Genomic DNA, 15,309 nt, shown 5'->3' on the forward strand with positions numbered 1-15,309 from the left:
GAATTTAGTCTACACCATCACTGACTTCATATGCCAGAAGCGTAAAGGTTTATAATCCTCAGGGTGTGCTTTAAATACATCACCAAGACAGAATGTTGCATATCAGCCTCCACCCGAAAACGGAAAGGTGTGCACCTACCAAGAATTGTCTGTTGCATTACTGACTAACTGCATAGTCAGACTAACCTGTAACACTCACAAGTGAATACCTTAAAACTAACCATTCATTCATTAGGATGTCCCTATACTGTTTATAGAAAAACACATCGGCGCTCTCAGGCAAAATGAAGCAATTCTCATGAAATCTAGTAATGCACAATTCAACTGTGTGACTACTTTTCAGTGCAGTGAAGTGGCATAACAGTATAATAAAAGAGAGCAGTCAATAGAGGTACTTTGTTACTCTAAGCCAAATATTGATTTTGCTTATATGTACGTAAAGCTGCAGTAATTCAGAACACATATTAGCCTTATACTCTAATTTTTGCTCCTCTAGGTTTTAATGTAGACTGGATTAATAGTGATACTTGTGCTGGGTACAGCTCCAAAGACCCAACCCAAAGATCACAAAAAGTCTAGGAAGCCACTTAAAAAAAATAAATGAAGACTTACCCACATATAAAGAAATCTTATATCTTTCACAGGATGTAATTCATCCCTTATTTACTGTACATTTTTAGGTATTATCTCGTTCCATTTTACCATTCACTTTTTTTCAGTTTGCTGAGTGCTGTAACACTATAGAAGTCAATTTAAAACGTATCTCTTCATGGTAGAATGTTATACAAATATCTCATTCTGTTGACTATCCTGGTCTTGTCTTCAGCTATAGTTAGCTAGAATGCAGAAGTAATTCATGATGGGCCCCTGAGAGGGAGTGTCAGAGTCCTCAGACTCCAAATGCCTTGATAAAAGACAGTACATAACTCAACAAAAACTCATCTATAATATGCGCTGTCATTTGCATAGCACAAATCACTTAATAGCCTGTTTCTGAGGTATTCAAAAAGCAAAACTAGCAGCTTAAGACCACCTCAATTATCACATTTTATTTTATCCCAGGGTATTTATTTTACCCCAGGACCTAAAGGCCTAATACATTGTTTTCAGAGGAACATGAATCAAAATTATTAGGATTCTAGGAAATTGATGTTGCAGTTCAGAGGAGTATGATGAACTAATTCCCCATTCCAGAGCTGACTACCTTGAAGTGTCCATACACATTCCTGAAAATCAGATTGTCATCTCTTCACCTCCACCTCCCACTACTAATTCATATTAAGTGAAGAAAAAAAATAAGACAGAAATACCATTTGCTTTCCCATTACCATATTAATAATTACACCCTTCACAGAAATGAAGAAACATGCAAAAAACAATTAAAGTAGACTGACTGGATACATTAAACAAAAGCTCCTTTTAAAACAAAAAATAATTTTAAATTTCTTTTTGACTTCAACTGCTCCTTAAAATGGATAGGTTGTTTCAGCCTTGTGGCAAAATAGGAGCAGTATGTTAATTTTTTTCAGTTCTCCCAAGATTTTATTATCCAGTTGATAGATTTATACAAAATTTCCTGATCAAATTTGCTATTCAGTATGACCACTACGTTTGTCTGTATTTAAGTCTTGAAAAATTCAGAAGATATAATTGAACTGCATATTTATCTCTATACATACTCAATATTAAGAAACGTTGCAGTTTTTTCAGATTAGACCACAGTGCTGCCCAGCAGCATCCCTGCCAGGGATGCAAAAGAAGGAGCAATAAATTTTTTAATTTTGAATGTGAACCCATAAATAGTCACACGAATATTACTGACAACTGGACATATTGGTAAGACCCTTCTGCATGAGTACAGGGGTTCTGGGAATAGGGGTAGAAGAACTAAAAGTATTTCAGAAGGCAACACCACGGTAGAACGCAGCTCTCAAAAACAAACACAGACTGCCTTATACAAGCTTTGTTACAGTTTTGCAATTATGGACATTAACATATAAGTGATTTTATAATACTGATTGCCCAAATATTGAAGAGAAACAACATAATGCTGTCGTATAAAAATTGTTGAAATGTCTACATATACTGTACAGAAACTTCATAGCGAAGATCTATTTTCAAAACGTACATATTACCGTGAAAACTTCCATTAAACCTATTAAAGTCAGGAGGAAATTGCTGAGCACAAACTAAGCCGCTGATGCTGTAAACATATTATGGGTGCCTCAAAAGGGATCTGCCAGAACATATCACTACCGGAGTATATCCTAAATGAGTCAACTTTTAAACCTCCATAACTGGCATCTGAACCAGAACATGTGCAAGCACGTAGATACACATACTCCAACCCACTCTTCACTTCTGTCTCTTTCTGCTGCCTTTTTCGAAATCGATTCCTGGGTTGCACAGCAATGGAAGTAATTTGCATTTTGATTGTGTTTTGCAACAGTATGCATAAATATGCATGTTGCATGTTTATCGTACTACGACTGATAAAGATGTGGTGCAGCTGCCCTTTGAGACGCCTACTTACTAATGGGAACTCTGTGTGCAGGGAAGAAGACAACACTAAAACCCGCTTATAACTATTGTCCCAGGAACTACGGATTTTAATAAGTAATTTCTTTACTATCCAATTATTAGTGATTGTAATCACTCCTTGTCTGGGCACAGTATCAAGAGTTACCAGAACTGTTGCAATACAACTCTCAGACATTCCAAAAGTTTATAGTATTAAATTCTCCACTATAGCCAAATTTAAGGGTATTTTCTCAAAATAGTAAGTTACAATGAATTAAATATCATTCCACAATGTACCCATTTAAAAAGAACAACCACCTAACAGAAAAAAAAAAACCTATCACAATACCATAGTGGTTTTACTTCCCCCTGTAGCTTTTATAGATCTCAGAGTAGTAGAGTAGCACTCGCACGCAGCCTGTGAAGGGGAAGGTAACTACCAAAACCCTTAAGCATGCTTTGTAAACTCAAGAACAAAGTTTCAATATCTTTATTTTACCTTTCACCGAGGTAATCTCCAATTACCGTTTTATTTAATCCTTCTCCTTTATAAAGGAACTGTGCAATGTCTTCTGCAGTGTTCTGCAGGAGGTCATTTTCTATCAGAAACTGTATTCCCTAGGAAGAGCAATTCCAGAGGAAAAGGAATGTTATGTTTTCTTCCACAAGCATTTATGTAAATACCATTCATAATATTTGGTATTAATATACTGACACAGACATATAGATAGTACATTAAGTATTACATTAGCCTACAGATTTTTTAAATTTTTTTAAATGAAATGGTAAACAAATGTTTTTCAGTTAGATAAGAAATATTTAGTACTGGTTTAAAGATTAAAATGAGAACACATTTTTAAGGCTAGAAGTACAGGGTGGCAGTCTGAATCCCTCAACAATGGAAATAGCAAATATTAATTGAATAATGATTCCACGTTGCTCTTTGGAGTTAATGTGTGAGTTAGCCTGTTCACAATACTGCATAAATGTCTGCAGAGACATAATCTGTAAAATCATATAACGAAGAGGTACGTAGGAATAACTTAATTACCACCATGACACAAAATAAAGCATCTGTTATAACCTACAAACCGCAACCCAATACATCAAGCCACTACTTGCAGTAGAAGTCACGGCTGAAGGTGCTGAAACCAGTTTAAAAGACTTTATGCTGACGCTGGGATTACCAGTGACTTCTGGTTGTGCTGGAACTAAACTATTCACAAAGGACTTGAGCTAGACTATTCACAAAGGGCTGTTTATGAACCAGTCAAGCTTCTACCACAGAGCTTCTATCAAAGCCAGGAAAGTCTTACCCTGTCCCTCAGTGGGTACTTGATCAAGCCCCTGGACTCCTATGCCTCCATAAATTACTGGCCCTATAACTGGCACACTCTAGGGATGCCCACAGAACTTTCTGCAAAGCGGTAAAGAAAGGAGACTAAGAGTTATATAAAGATTACATAAAGGATGGAAGGGATGTTATTCCAACACTCAGCAGGTCATGAAGAGATAGTGCTCTTTTTTTCCCCACCACACACCCCAACAAAGATGTTGCTATTCCTGCTGATTTCATAAAACTGTTAACAGCATGCTAGTGAAAAGTAGGAATGGCAGCTGTAAGTAACCTTAATGTCTTAGATTCCAAATATGTACAGAAGAGCTTAATAAATTATTCAAAATCTTTCCTACTAGAATATTCCATAATTTCAGAAATATTAGAAGTTTTTCAATTCCTGCAAATGGAATATATTTCTTTTTTATTTCATTACAACTGAGAAAACTTCCATTATTTTTTATATAGCATAGAAGGCCCTGCGGTAACATTCAAAAAAGTAATTATCCCTCTGTTTGGTTGATTCTGGTTTTGTATAATGAAATCATTACCTGCCTGACAAAAAAAGTCAATGTTCTGACCTAATTTAACAAAGAAAATGAACTGTGATGTTAAAGGGCTTGAATCTTTTTAAAAATTCTGGAATGTAATTCTCTTAAAACAATTTTATCATCATCTGAAAACTTAATTTCAATGACAGGCTGGTATTCTGACTCGGACAACTTAATATTTTTATAAGTCATTTCAGAACAGACATGATTTCATTGCAAAGAACGCATCCGTTTTATCTTGAAGCAGAAATAGCTGAGCTTTCATCAGAAATGATCCCTTCAAACCTTATTTGATAACTATTTGTACAAAAAATTCATTTGACTATGAAACATAATGATTTTTCCCGTACCAAGTTATTCAAAAAGCTTTCTCAGCTCTGTCAACCAACAGAGAACCTTCCTTCTAACAAACATCAGAAACAGCAGTTGCAGATACCCTTGTTCAACACCTGGACCATATTATTCACACTTTGTGTAAACAGACTGACCAGAATAGTTTTTTAGAAGTTGTACAAGTTACTGAAAAAGATAATGGACATGACTAGAAGCATGGAAAACAAATTTCTGTGCAAAGCAGCAGATACTGTAACATGCTACAAAAATCAATTTAATTTTCCTTTTTCTAGATTTTCTTTTTTCCTGGTTTTTTTTTGGGGGGGGGGGGGGGTTGGTTTGGTTTGGTTTATTCTTAAGATGTTAAAGAACCAGAAGTCAAATAGACAGGAAAGGGAATTTGTCTGCAACAACAACTCCAGCGTCTGGAATAAATGGTAAAATAGGTCAGCCAAATCCCCATCAACTCCTATGCTATCTTCTGTATTGATGCAAATTTTCTTTCTGTAGACTGATAGGAGATGGAAGACAGCTGTACTAGTTTGACCTCCCCACACAAAATTCATGGCTACAGAAATATTCAGTATTCACTAAAAATGTTGCGCAGGGTTTTTTTAAATCAGTTCAATGGAATCTGCTTTGAATTTCATAGCTTTTACAGTAACTTAATTACAAATTTTGCCGTTATTTAAACCCTGCCTTTGTCACAGAGAATTCATTTTCTGGGCCTAACGCAGGCAGTACTGACTTCCAGTGCCGAGAATTTCAAGCACAGCTTTATGTTCTCTGCACAGGGATTGCTGAAATGTTTTACAAACTTTACCATTAATAGCCCTTCCCACACTAGCTAACCAAATCCAAACAGCAAGGTATGTGGTATTACATCACGTAACTGTGTTAAACACAGCTATTTTGAATGAGGATTTTCTGGGTGGGGGCAGAGAGAATTGCTCTGCATATTGGTTACACACTAGAATATGTAAAGGTCTTCAAATATATATGGTAAAACAAAATTACCTCACTGTGTTTCTGCTAATATGAAGACATTAGAACTCTGCTATTTGGTTTTAAAGAAGAAAACTTGGGGGATTGAGCATATGTATTATTACCCCAGTTCTTTCACATTCCTAACTCAGGAGACCATCTTCTCTCCCATTTATGAATGAAAAACATCCCTTTTGCAATGACCCCGAGTTAATTCTCTCAACATTAGAAGGACATATATTTTAGCTGCCTGCAATTTAAAGTAGCAGCTGCAAACAACAAGATGATGTAGCTTTAGAGCAGCCAGCTACTGCAGACCACCACTGATTCATAGACATTATTAAGAAATTACTACTGTAAGTCTGCTTACCACATTTAAATCATGTTACAGTAGCAATGTGGCCACAGCATCTATTTATAGAAATAATTTCACCCAACAAGAACAGTAACAAAAAATAGTTAACATTGGAATGAAAGCATCTGACATCATCCTGTAACTTTGCCACAAACTTCTAGGACATGAAAGAGCTGGAGGACAACAGCAAACTATCAGGATATTTGGGGGTATTCTGCCCTCAACAGAACTGAAGTCAGACAGTCAACAAAATGGAAAATAAAAATAAAAATAAAAGACATGGTCAGTAGCTTAAAAAGGGTTCTATATCTCAAAGTACTTGAGTGTTTCTGGTAAATTGAAAACAACCTAAAGAATAGCAGCCATCACTGTACTTGGAACATTACAGAAAAGCCACCAAAATGTAACTGAATTCAATACAATTGGAAAGAAAACATGTCAAGAACACAGAAAAACAAATGCTAAACAATTTCCAAAAAGACCTTGAAGAATACTCTTCACAAATTCAAAATGGAATCTCAATTATAAACAACAAAAGATAAAACAAAGCAAGGAAGATGTAAAATGAAAAGTAAAGGCTAAAGGTCAAATATGTCAAAGCGGCTCTTTTAAGTATATTGGGAGAGGTCTGTAAGAGCATGTGCAGGTCCCTGAATTTTCAAGAAAATTAACAATTATTAAAGAAAAGTAGAGGCACTGCAGAGAAGTGAACTACTTTACTTCTTGGCTAAATGCACAGTAGACTTCTTGAAATTGGTAATCAAGTTTCTACCTGCAGGCGCCTGTACAAGTCATACAGGTACACATATATATGTATATATGTATACAAACATATGAATGTTCATACATGCCTTTTTCACAAACAGAATTTAGATATACAAATATAAAAGTCTATATGAGAACAAATTAAAAAACATGTTAAAGGTATTTTGGAAGAAACAAAAATAGGAAGGCATAAAAAAAAGTATGGCCTCACTAAAAACCAAACATCAAAATATTTTTAGAATAATATTTGACATATCAACATAGAACACCTCTATCAGGTACAAATAATCTTTCTGCAAGCCAGCTCAATCAATATCTGGCATATTTGATTGTTGATAAATAACCTCCGTTATCAAAAAAGGTTTGCTTAAGTGAAAAAAGCACACATGAATGGTAAATGACTAGATGACTGGTTCTAATTTAACCCTCTGTTCAGTGTGTTACAGGATATACAAATAAGGCCTGTGAACTTATATTATCAGAAATGTTTTTTTATGAAAATGTGACTTATGAAAACTATTTGTCATAGATCTTCTTACAAGCAGGAACCCGATTCCTGACAAGTGGGAAATAAAAAAAGAAGTTCTACCTTCTTAGGGTCCATGTTGAATTTCTTCCTTCCCATGGCTATTTGCTTATTTCTTTGTGTAGTTTTGCTACAGATGGAGAAAAAGAAGAAACAACAACCAGTTATCAGTTACTTTTTTACAAAAACAACAACTTCTGGCACTTCCTTTAATTTGTATTTCGGCTACTTTGTATTTTCTATTACAAAAACAAGACATTCACTTTTTATAAGGGGGAAAATCATGTTACTATTTTCAATTCTTTCAAGTAATTGCATCTTCAGAGAACTATATCATTATCAATTGGACAGTCTAGAATATTACATTCTATCCAACATATTCTCTATCCAAACGAATGGCACACCTGGACAGGACAGTCAGGCTTTAGAGACTTTGTAACGGACTGAATAAAGGTGATCCAATGTTTGTTTAGCATAATAAAGCTATTTATTTGCTATCCCTGGAGGACCTGTTCCAAGGTCTTACTGAATCATGTCCATAACGTAGCATTACTTACCTTTCTTCTACACTAGTCAGATTATCAATTTCTGTCATAACCTCAGCAATTTCAAACTTTAATCTCTGCCAAAAGAAGGAAGGACAATATGTTAACCTACATTAAAACAGTTTTTAAAATCATCTATCATATATTAATATGATCAATTAGGGTTTATTTTCTAACATTTTCTAGTCACCTGAAGAAACGTGATTAATCTTATGGCTTCCTTAGATATGTAGCTTAAAGATTTTACCACAGCTGAATGACTATTAAACACATGGAACTGAACTCCTAGTGTGTGCTCATGTCAGAGCATCAAGACCAAATTGCCATTACCAATTTCAGTATAAGATTTCTTTACCCAGATTTCTCACTCACTCCTATCCTGTATGCAAATCTGCTATTTAATGAGCTCTTGATTACACAAATCAAATGTGTACATATGCACATATTGCATTACATAAATACAGACATTAACATTTTTAAAAGCACAAAAATGATGCATAAATCCTGTTCATTATTAGTAAGACTTAGCTTAAGCCATTTATATACTTTTAAAAACATTACCTAGAATTCATACCTAGGTATGCAGCTTACTGTAACTTAATCTACTGAAGCAGTCTTCTAGGGATCTTTACAGATAAATCAATTACCTCAATATCATCAATCAGTTCTTTTTTCCTGCGACGAATATTTAAAAGCTCTTCTCTTTCTTCTATGGAGAGGTCATCAGGCACTGGAACAGAGCAAAATGTACAGTCTTTTAGCATTTGTAAACATACCTCATCACAGAAAACTGAATAAACCTGATTAAGAAAAGTAAGTTTACATGAAACATCAGGACATTTTTTTCTAGCTGGGATCATTTTCAGAAAAGAAAAAAAAAAAAAAGAGAAAAAGAAAACAAAAAACCCACCAACCAACCACAAAAATCCCCCAAAACCTAATTTATCGGAATTCTACTTTATAAAATCATAAGTAAGGTCATCGAATGAATGACTATGGACAGAAACAATCTTTCAAAAGAAAGCTAGACAATCGGAGGGAACTTGTTATGTAATACGTGGTAAGATTTGGCTCTACAGCTTCATTGCCAAAGTCAAATTCAAGACTGATATAATTCCAATTATTTCAGTAACAGACCAAAATTCTTCATTTAAATGAATTATGATTCAAAAGACATGACTATCTTTCAGGGAAAAAAGTCAAAGAAAAGCCAAAGCTATATACCACTCATTCCCAAGATGCATATCCTGGTGCCGATGTCAGACATCAGAATTTTAGCAGTACCCCTTCATCTTGTTGCTTTGTAGAGCAGAGTTGCAGGTAAGTACAATACTACTAACATCCTTAACAGCAAATACTTTCCATCAGTAAGATATACAAAAAAATACACAGTCAAAATCAGTTATTTAACATAGTGTATCACAAGCATGTTTTTGTATAACATCATTCAAGTGAGCCTGAAGTATTTAAGTCAATTTTAGGTCTCTCTTTGGCTATGCTAAAACAAGTATGTTACCCTGTTGATAAAAATTACTTGCTACTGAAGATGCAAACGTGTTTCTGTACACAGAGACCTATGGCTGTCACTCACCCTAGCAGCAGCCCCTTACTCTGTAGTCTCTGCCTGACAACCAGCAAATGTGAAAAGTTATTCACACAAAATCTCTGCTTTTCTTGAGCAATCAGATTTCCCTAGCAAGAAGCTTCTTTGGACAGAAACTATTCTCACTCACTTGTACAGCACTAGACACCAACCACAAATATTCACCTCCTTTGCAATGATCCTAAAATAACAGTTTTAATGCTACCCACTTTCTTGCAAATAGCTCCTTAATTATAGAACAGCTTTTCCTTCTAGCTCAGTAAAATGGAACCACAAAAATAAATATTAAGATATTTAAATGGTTCTGTCCCAACAGCAACACAAAACAAATGCAGTAATTTTGGATGGCCAAAGCTGTTTCTTTATGTCATATACATATGTAATAGACTGTAGCAACAGGATCACAAGCAAAGCTTCAGCTTGACAGGTGATTTTTAAAGACACATTTGAAACACAACCTCTGTTCAAATCTCAATGATGAAATATATTGATTATTTTCAACATCCAGTTGTTAAGCTGCTTTCTTTTTAGGATTCGAATCATAACATAAAATCCATATGGCAACAGATCTTGTTAGACTTCAAGTAATTATGGCAAATGATCTCATTTAACTAGTCCAGATACAAACATGATTAAATTACTTCCAGTTTAGGAAATCACAGTCTTCTGTTGAATGAATACCAGACTTTAATATGTTTACCTGCTTTTTCGCTTCATCTCATCAGAAACCCACCCACTCCAAAAAATTCCTTACATGCAAATACCAATAAGATTCTTTTCACATCAAACCTTATAAATACATGTGCCTACATCACATCTGTCTTACATGTATACTCTAAGATCTTAAACCATCAAAACTCAAGAGATTTTATGACTATACGAACACTATCTACATACACACACCACAAATATTCCAGTTAGTTAACTGAGGACTGACAATAAAAAAAAAAAAATGAAGACTGTCACCCAATGTTGATTATTAAAAAGGCAAACTGTGTATAATCAATCACTCTCTTAGCTAGGAAGTATGCTTAAGTATCTTTAAAGCATTTTTGTAGTATTACATTGGTAGATGAAATTAGACCAAAATTTTGCAGTATCAGTATTAGTAAGAGTTCTTCATTTTTTAACTTTTTGCCACAGCAGACATTTTGGTAACTCTCACCTTTGTTGGCAACTGGAAATACTAAGCGGAACCTAAACAGAAAATAATCTTTAAGCATTAAATATTTAGAATTCATAGATGGTGCTTGATTTTTCTTCAAGCTGAGTTACAAAATCTCTGGATTAGCTGCTACCACAACCTCTTCCCAAAGCAGAATATCAGTGAGTGGTACTGCAGTGTCTTCTCCTTTACATTACTGCACAGCAGAAGCTCCTTGGGACAGGTTTGGAATATCTAGAACAAGTGAAATTGCTATTTGGAATCAACACAAATTGTGACAGTTTTCTATGCTTAAGCAACTACCAAAGAAAAGAAATCAAACACCTCAATCCTTTTCCTACAGCACCCAAAGACTGACTGCTGTGTTCTTTCCTTTCCTCTGATCACAGCCACAGCAGAGACAACCCTCACAGTATAATTAATGATGCTGTTAGACAAAAAGGAAATAAACTAAATGGAGTCATACTGCCTTCTGCATTAGGAAATAACATCACGTATCTATCTGCCAGATGCAAGACAAGAAAAGTCTGCTGGAAAAGAAGATCGTGCCCTCAGAGAGCACTTAGAAGACAGCACTTAAGAGAAAACTGCACATTAATGCAACATCTTTAAATAATGGTATTAATATCAGAGCCAAAATATTCCAGCATCTTTTGATAAGAATGAAAGAACCAGGATACAACTGACCAGGCGTCACAGTACTGCTCAGCTTCCAGAAACTATTGGTATAGTCAATATTTTACTTCCACTCACACTACCAGCACAGAGAAGGGATGACTGACTTGTCAGGGTGACTCCTAAGTGCACTGTCCTTTCGTCACCATAAACTGGCACGTGCAAGATACTGAAGGTGTTTGCCTTATTCTCATCCTTCTATTGGTTGTGTATCATCACTGCCTCCCTCCTGCAGCGCTGCTGTTCATGCTGAGAAAACTTATGCATGGGGAAAATGAAGTCACCAAAAAAAGGGTTCTCAAGAGACTATACGTGGCATTACAGCCTGCAGCTTCAGAGGCTGAAGGTGTCTGCTCTAGGAGACTATGTGACTTTATGACTATTATCCCTGTTGTTTCGATTCTCCATCTTAAACAAAATTTAACAATATTTCTGTATTTCAATGAAGGCTTTTGAAATATTAACATTGGAGGATGTGCCTACCTTACCTGAAAGGAAAGAAAGAGTGGAAGATGTTCAACTGCAGCTAAAAACAAAAAACCGAAACCCACTAACACAAAAGGGCACCCACCATTAGTTAAACCTTTTCCTTACAAGTAAGGAAAAGTAAGGATTTACTCCATGTTTTTCACATCAATTATTCTTTGCTTTTCATAGATCCCTAATGCTTCAAAACCACCTAGAAAACATTAAAACCCTTACATCCTACTTCTAAATAGATAAAATGTTTCCTCAGTGATAGACTGAAATGGCAATCAGTCCTAACTTGAGCATGAGGTGCCTTATGCAACCTGCAATGCAGGGACCGCAGTGAGAGCCTGAAAATAATTTTCTTTGGAAAGCAAACCTGTAGAGCTGTGGTGCCCACATGTTCTTAGAAAAATGGAATAAGCACTTTGAATGTTTCCAGTTTGAAAAGAAAAACATTCATTTTATTTATTAAAAAAATTTGAAAACCACAGTTGAGATGTTCAGTGTCAAGGCTGACGTTAGAGTCATGGCAAGCAAACAGGAGATCAAAAATGCCAACAAATAACAACAGTGCATTAAAACATCTTTACAGTCCTAAGCAAATATTGCAGATAATGACAAGAGATGATCTGCCCTGGCAATACCCCTTCCATAAGCCACCTTTTTGACTTCAGCAGCTAGAACCCTTCTGCTTTTTCTAACCTTGCATTCACACAATCCTCCACAGAGAAGAGCTCATACAGCACGTATTACTTATTTGTTCTGTAAGACAAATTTTCTAGCTGTCCTCTCTGAGTAATTTCCAAGTTTTTTGTCTTTCACCAATCTAAACACAAAGTAGACAGGATGGGAGGAGTTAGCGTGAACATTTAAATACTAAAAAAGAACAAAAGCATTTCAGTATAGTGAACGAACTGCAGCTGCAGCATGCTTTCATGCTATCTTCTAATCTTTAAATAAAGACAATGTTCTAATCATTTGTGTGAAAACCTCTTAGCTTACAGGGAAAGCATTTCCTCTTTCTAAAGCTTAAAAGTTTCACCTACTACTAAATAGAAAGTCAATATACCTACTGATATTTTATTTAAGAGGAACAAAGTTGCTGAAAGTACAAATGATATTCCTGGCCAAGTAGTAAGAGATGAAGACACAATACCATACATGTTGCTACTACTACTACTCCTACTACCAACAGGAAGAAAAAGAAAAAATGTAATATATTCCAACTTGGCCTATCTCTGTTCAATTACTGTAACTAATCTAAATATACTTAAATGAATTTCCTGTAAACAAACACTTACTGGAATACACACTTTTAATACAGGTTTGTTTACTCTAAATGTGTTAGGAAAACAAACAAAAAACAAACTGTAGCTTGCCACAGAAATCAGTGTATTTTCCTGCAGTTGTGATGTCACTTTGTTAAATAATTTTCCACTACTCACAACCCAAGTACAGTATCCAAACAAGAGCATTAGCCCAGAACTCTGAGATTTATGAAAACATAAGAAGCATTTTTGAGCAAGCAGGCACCAAAAAAAGAAAAGTCTTTTCCAGATTGAGAAAGAACTGCAACAGATCAACTTGCAAAGAAAGTCCCACAGGTTAGTGAAAATTAGGAGCAAATCCCACAATAGGGGACATAAATCTAGTACTTTCCAACTCCATACCCCTGATATCTTCATCTTTTTCAGTAGCAAAAATTCAATCATTTCCAGCTCTCCAATGGTATTATATGAACCAAAACGAGTGTGTTTAATTTTTTTTTTATTAGCCTTTCAATTGGCAGTCACCAGCCAAGATGTAAAGCAATCTCACACCAGAATTTCAACTGACTTCAGAGTTCAGTCTCTCAAGAGGGCACAGTAAAATAATCCACAGCCAGCAGAAAGCAAACTTCTAACAATATCTAATGATAAATAAAACAGTAATTCTGTAACCCCACTCATGAAGCAAAACAACTCCCTGACTCTCATTGCTCAACTAACTTTTTGGTTTCATAAAGATAAATATTTTCCTTCTTCTGTGTCAGCCCCAAATTGGTAGTCTTAAGTATTTCCACTCCAAGCAAAGAATAATTAGATGGAATTTAATTTTGCTGCAATTGAAACATCTTGCAAGTGTAAAGATATTTACACAATGCAAGGCTTAAAACTAAACAAACCTATCCTCACCCATACACAGAATGGGTAGACATGTTTCTTCTGGCCTTTAAAATAATACACATTCATCTCTGAGAACAAATCTGATTGTCTCAGGACATTTGCCTCAACGGATATTCTCAGGCTATTCTCTCTTCCTTTCCCCCTACACGCTCCCTTTTTTTAAACTTAATTATAGGAACATTTTCCAGCTTTCAGACGGGATGTATAAACAAAGCTGTGACCACTTGTGGCTATTAAAAATTCCATAGAAGTTTTTGTAGGAGGACATCCTCCTGCATAGATTTATTTCACAGTGCAAAAACAAACTATATTTGCATTAAATTAAATCAGTAGTACTAGCTAGTTGCTGGTTGCTTCCTTCTTTTAACTACCTTACTGCATTAATCTTTGCTATTTAGTCACTGCTGAACATGCTCTAGCATAGGAGTGATCGCACTTCCATTAAGAGGGGAAATAATCCCATACACAATATCCTTTCACATACAAAAAATTACCAGTCAGTGGTATGAGGAATTTAGGACTGAGTTCATGGCTTGCAGAGTTATTTTGAGAGTTTTCAGTCACGAGGGACACTGTGGCCAGAAAGCGCATTAGTGGCCAAACCCAGAAGAGAACCTCAAACTCACATCCATCGTTCTCATTGTTTTGCTGCTGGAAATCACACCATTACAAGATGTTCCTGAAAATATTTTTCACTCCAGGATAAGGAGATACTTTATAGGCAAGTTGTAGTTAAGATATTGTCCTTTTGGGCTCCTAATAATATGTGGGGAGAAAAAAGCCTAACAATATTAATCCTATTACAACATGAAAATATGTTTTCCAGAATTTAGAGGAAAGTTTCCCTCTGACACAACCCATTAAATCTTTCAGATTTTTTTTTCCCCCTTACTTCCACCACAAGGTAGGTTTAATTATACCAGTGATTCACATTCTTTTTTTTTTTTTTGAAAGAACAAACAAAAGCGTAAAAAATTGGAAGTATGAAATACATTTTTATTCTATACAGAAAAGACAGCAGGGTAACTGCACTACCAAGTGTCAAACCTTTTCTTGTAAAAAACAAACAGCATTTATTATAATCCATAAGAATTACTTCAAATAAAGCAAGTTTATGTTTTTGTCCTCGTCAGAAATAGACATACATCATTTAATTAGCATTAACATCACTAGTCAAGCAGAAAGTAGGCAGTTCCAAAATTGTGGAAAATCAGGGTCCAGATAACACTGCTTGGAGTGGGGAGGGAATCCAATCCACACATTTTACCTGTCTTCCAAAAAAAAAAATTTGGTTTCAGCTGTCACACACAGAAGA

General features: G+C 35.3%; 1 protein-coding gene across 2 annotated transcripts in view; it reads right to left on the bottom strand.

Annotated features, from left to right (window-relative positions):
• CYTH3 (cytohesin 3) overlaps window positions 1–15,309 on the bottom strand; it is a 52,912-nt gene that overhangs the window by 17,578 nt on the left and 20,025 nt on the right. Inside the window, exons 2-5 of one of the 2 annotated variants that reach the window (XM_052773443.1) lie at window positions 8,563–8,645; window positions 7,928–7,992; window positions 7,434–7,500; window positions 3,020–3,138 (exon numbers count right to left, since the gene is read on the bottom strand). In XM_052773443.1, coding sequence (XP_052629403.1) covers window positions 3,020–3,138; window positions 7,434–7,500; window positions 7,928–7,992; window positions 8,563–8,645 — 334 coding nt within the window. Of the gene's footprint in view, window positions 1–3,019; window positions 3,139–7,433; window positions 7,501–7,927; window positions 7,993–8,562; window positions 8,791–15,309 lie in introns of those variants that run through there. The other variant, XM_052773442.1, reaches the window with a different exon arrangement.

Source organism: Harpia harpyja, chromosome 21, assembly GCF_026419915.1.
Source record: "Harpia harpyja isolate bHarHar1 chromosome 21, bHarHar1 primary haplotype, whole genome shotgun sequence".
In the NCBI taxonomy this organism is placed as follows: domain Eukaryota; kingdom Metazoa; phylum Chordata; class Aves; order Accipitriformes; family Accipitridae; genus Harpia; species Harpia harpyja.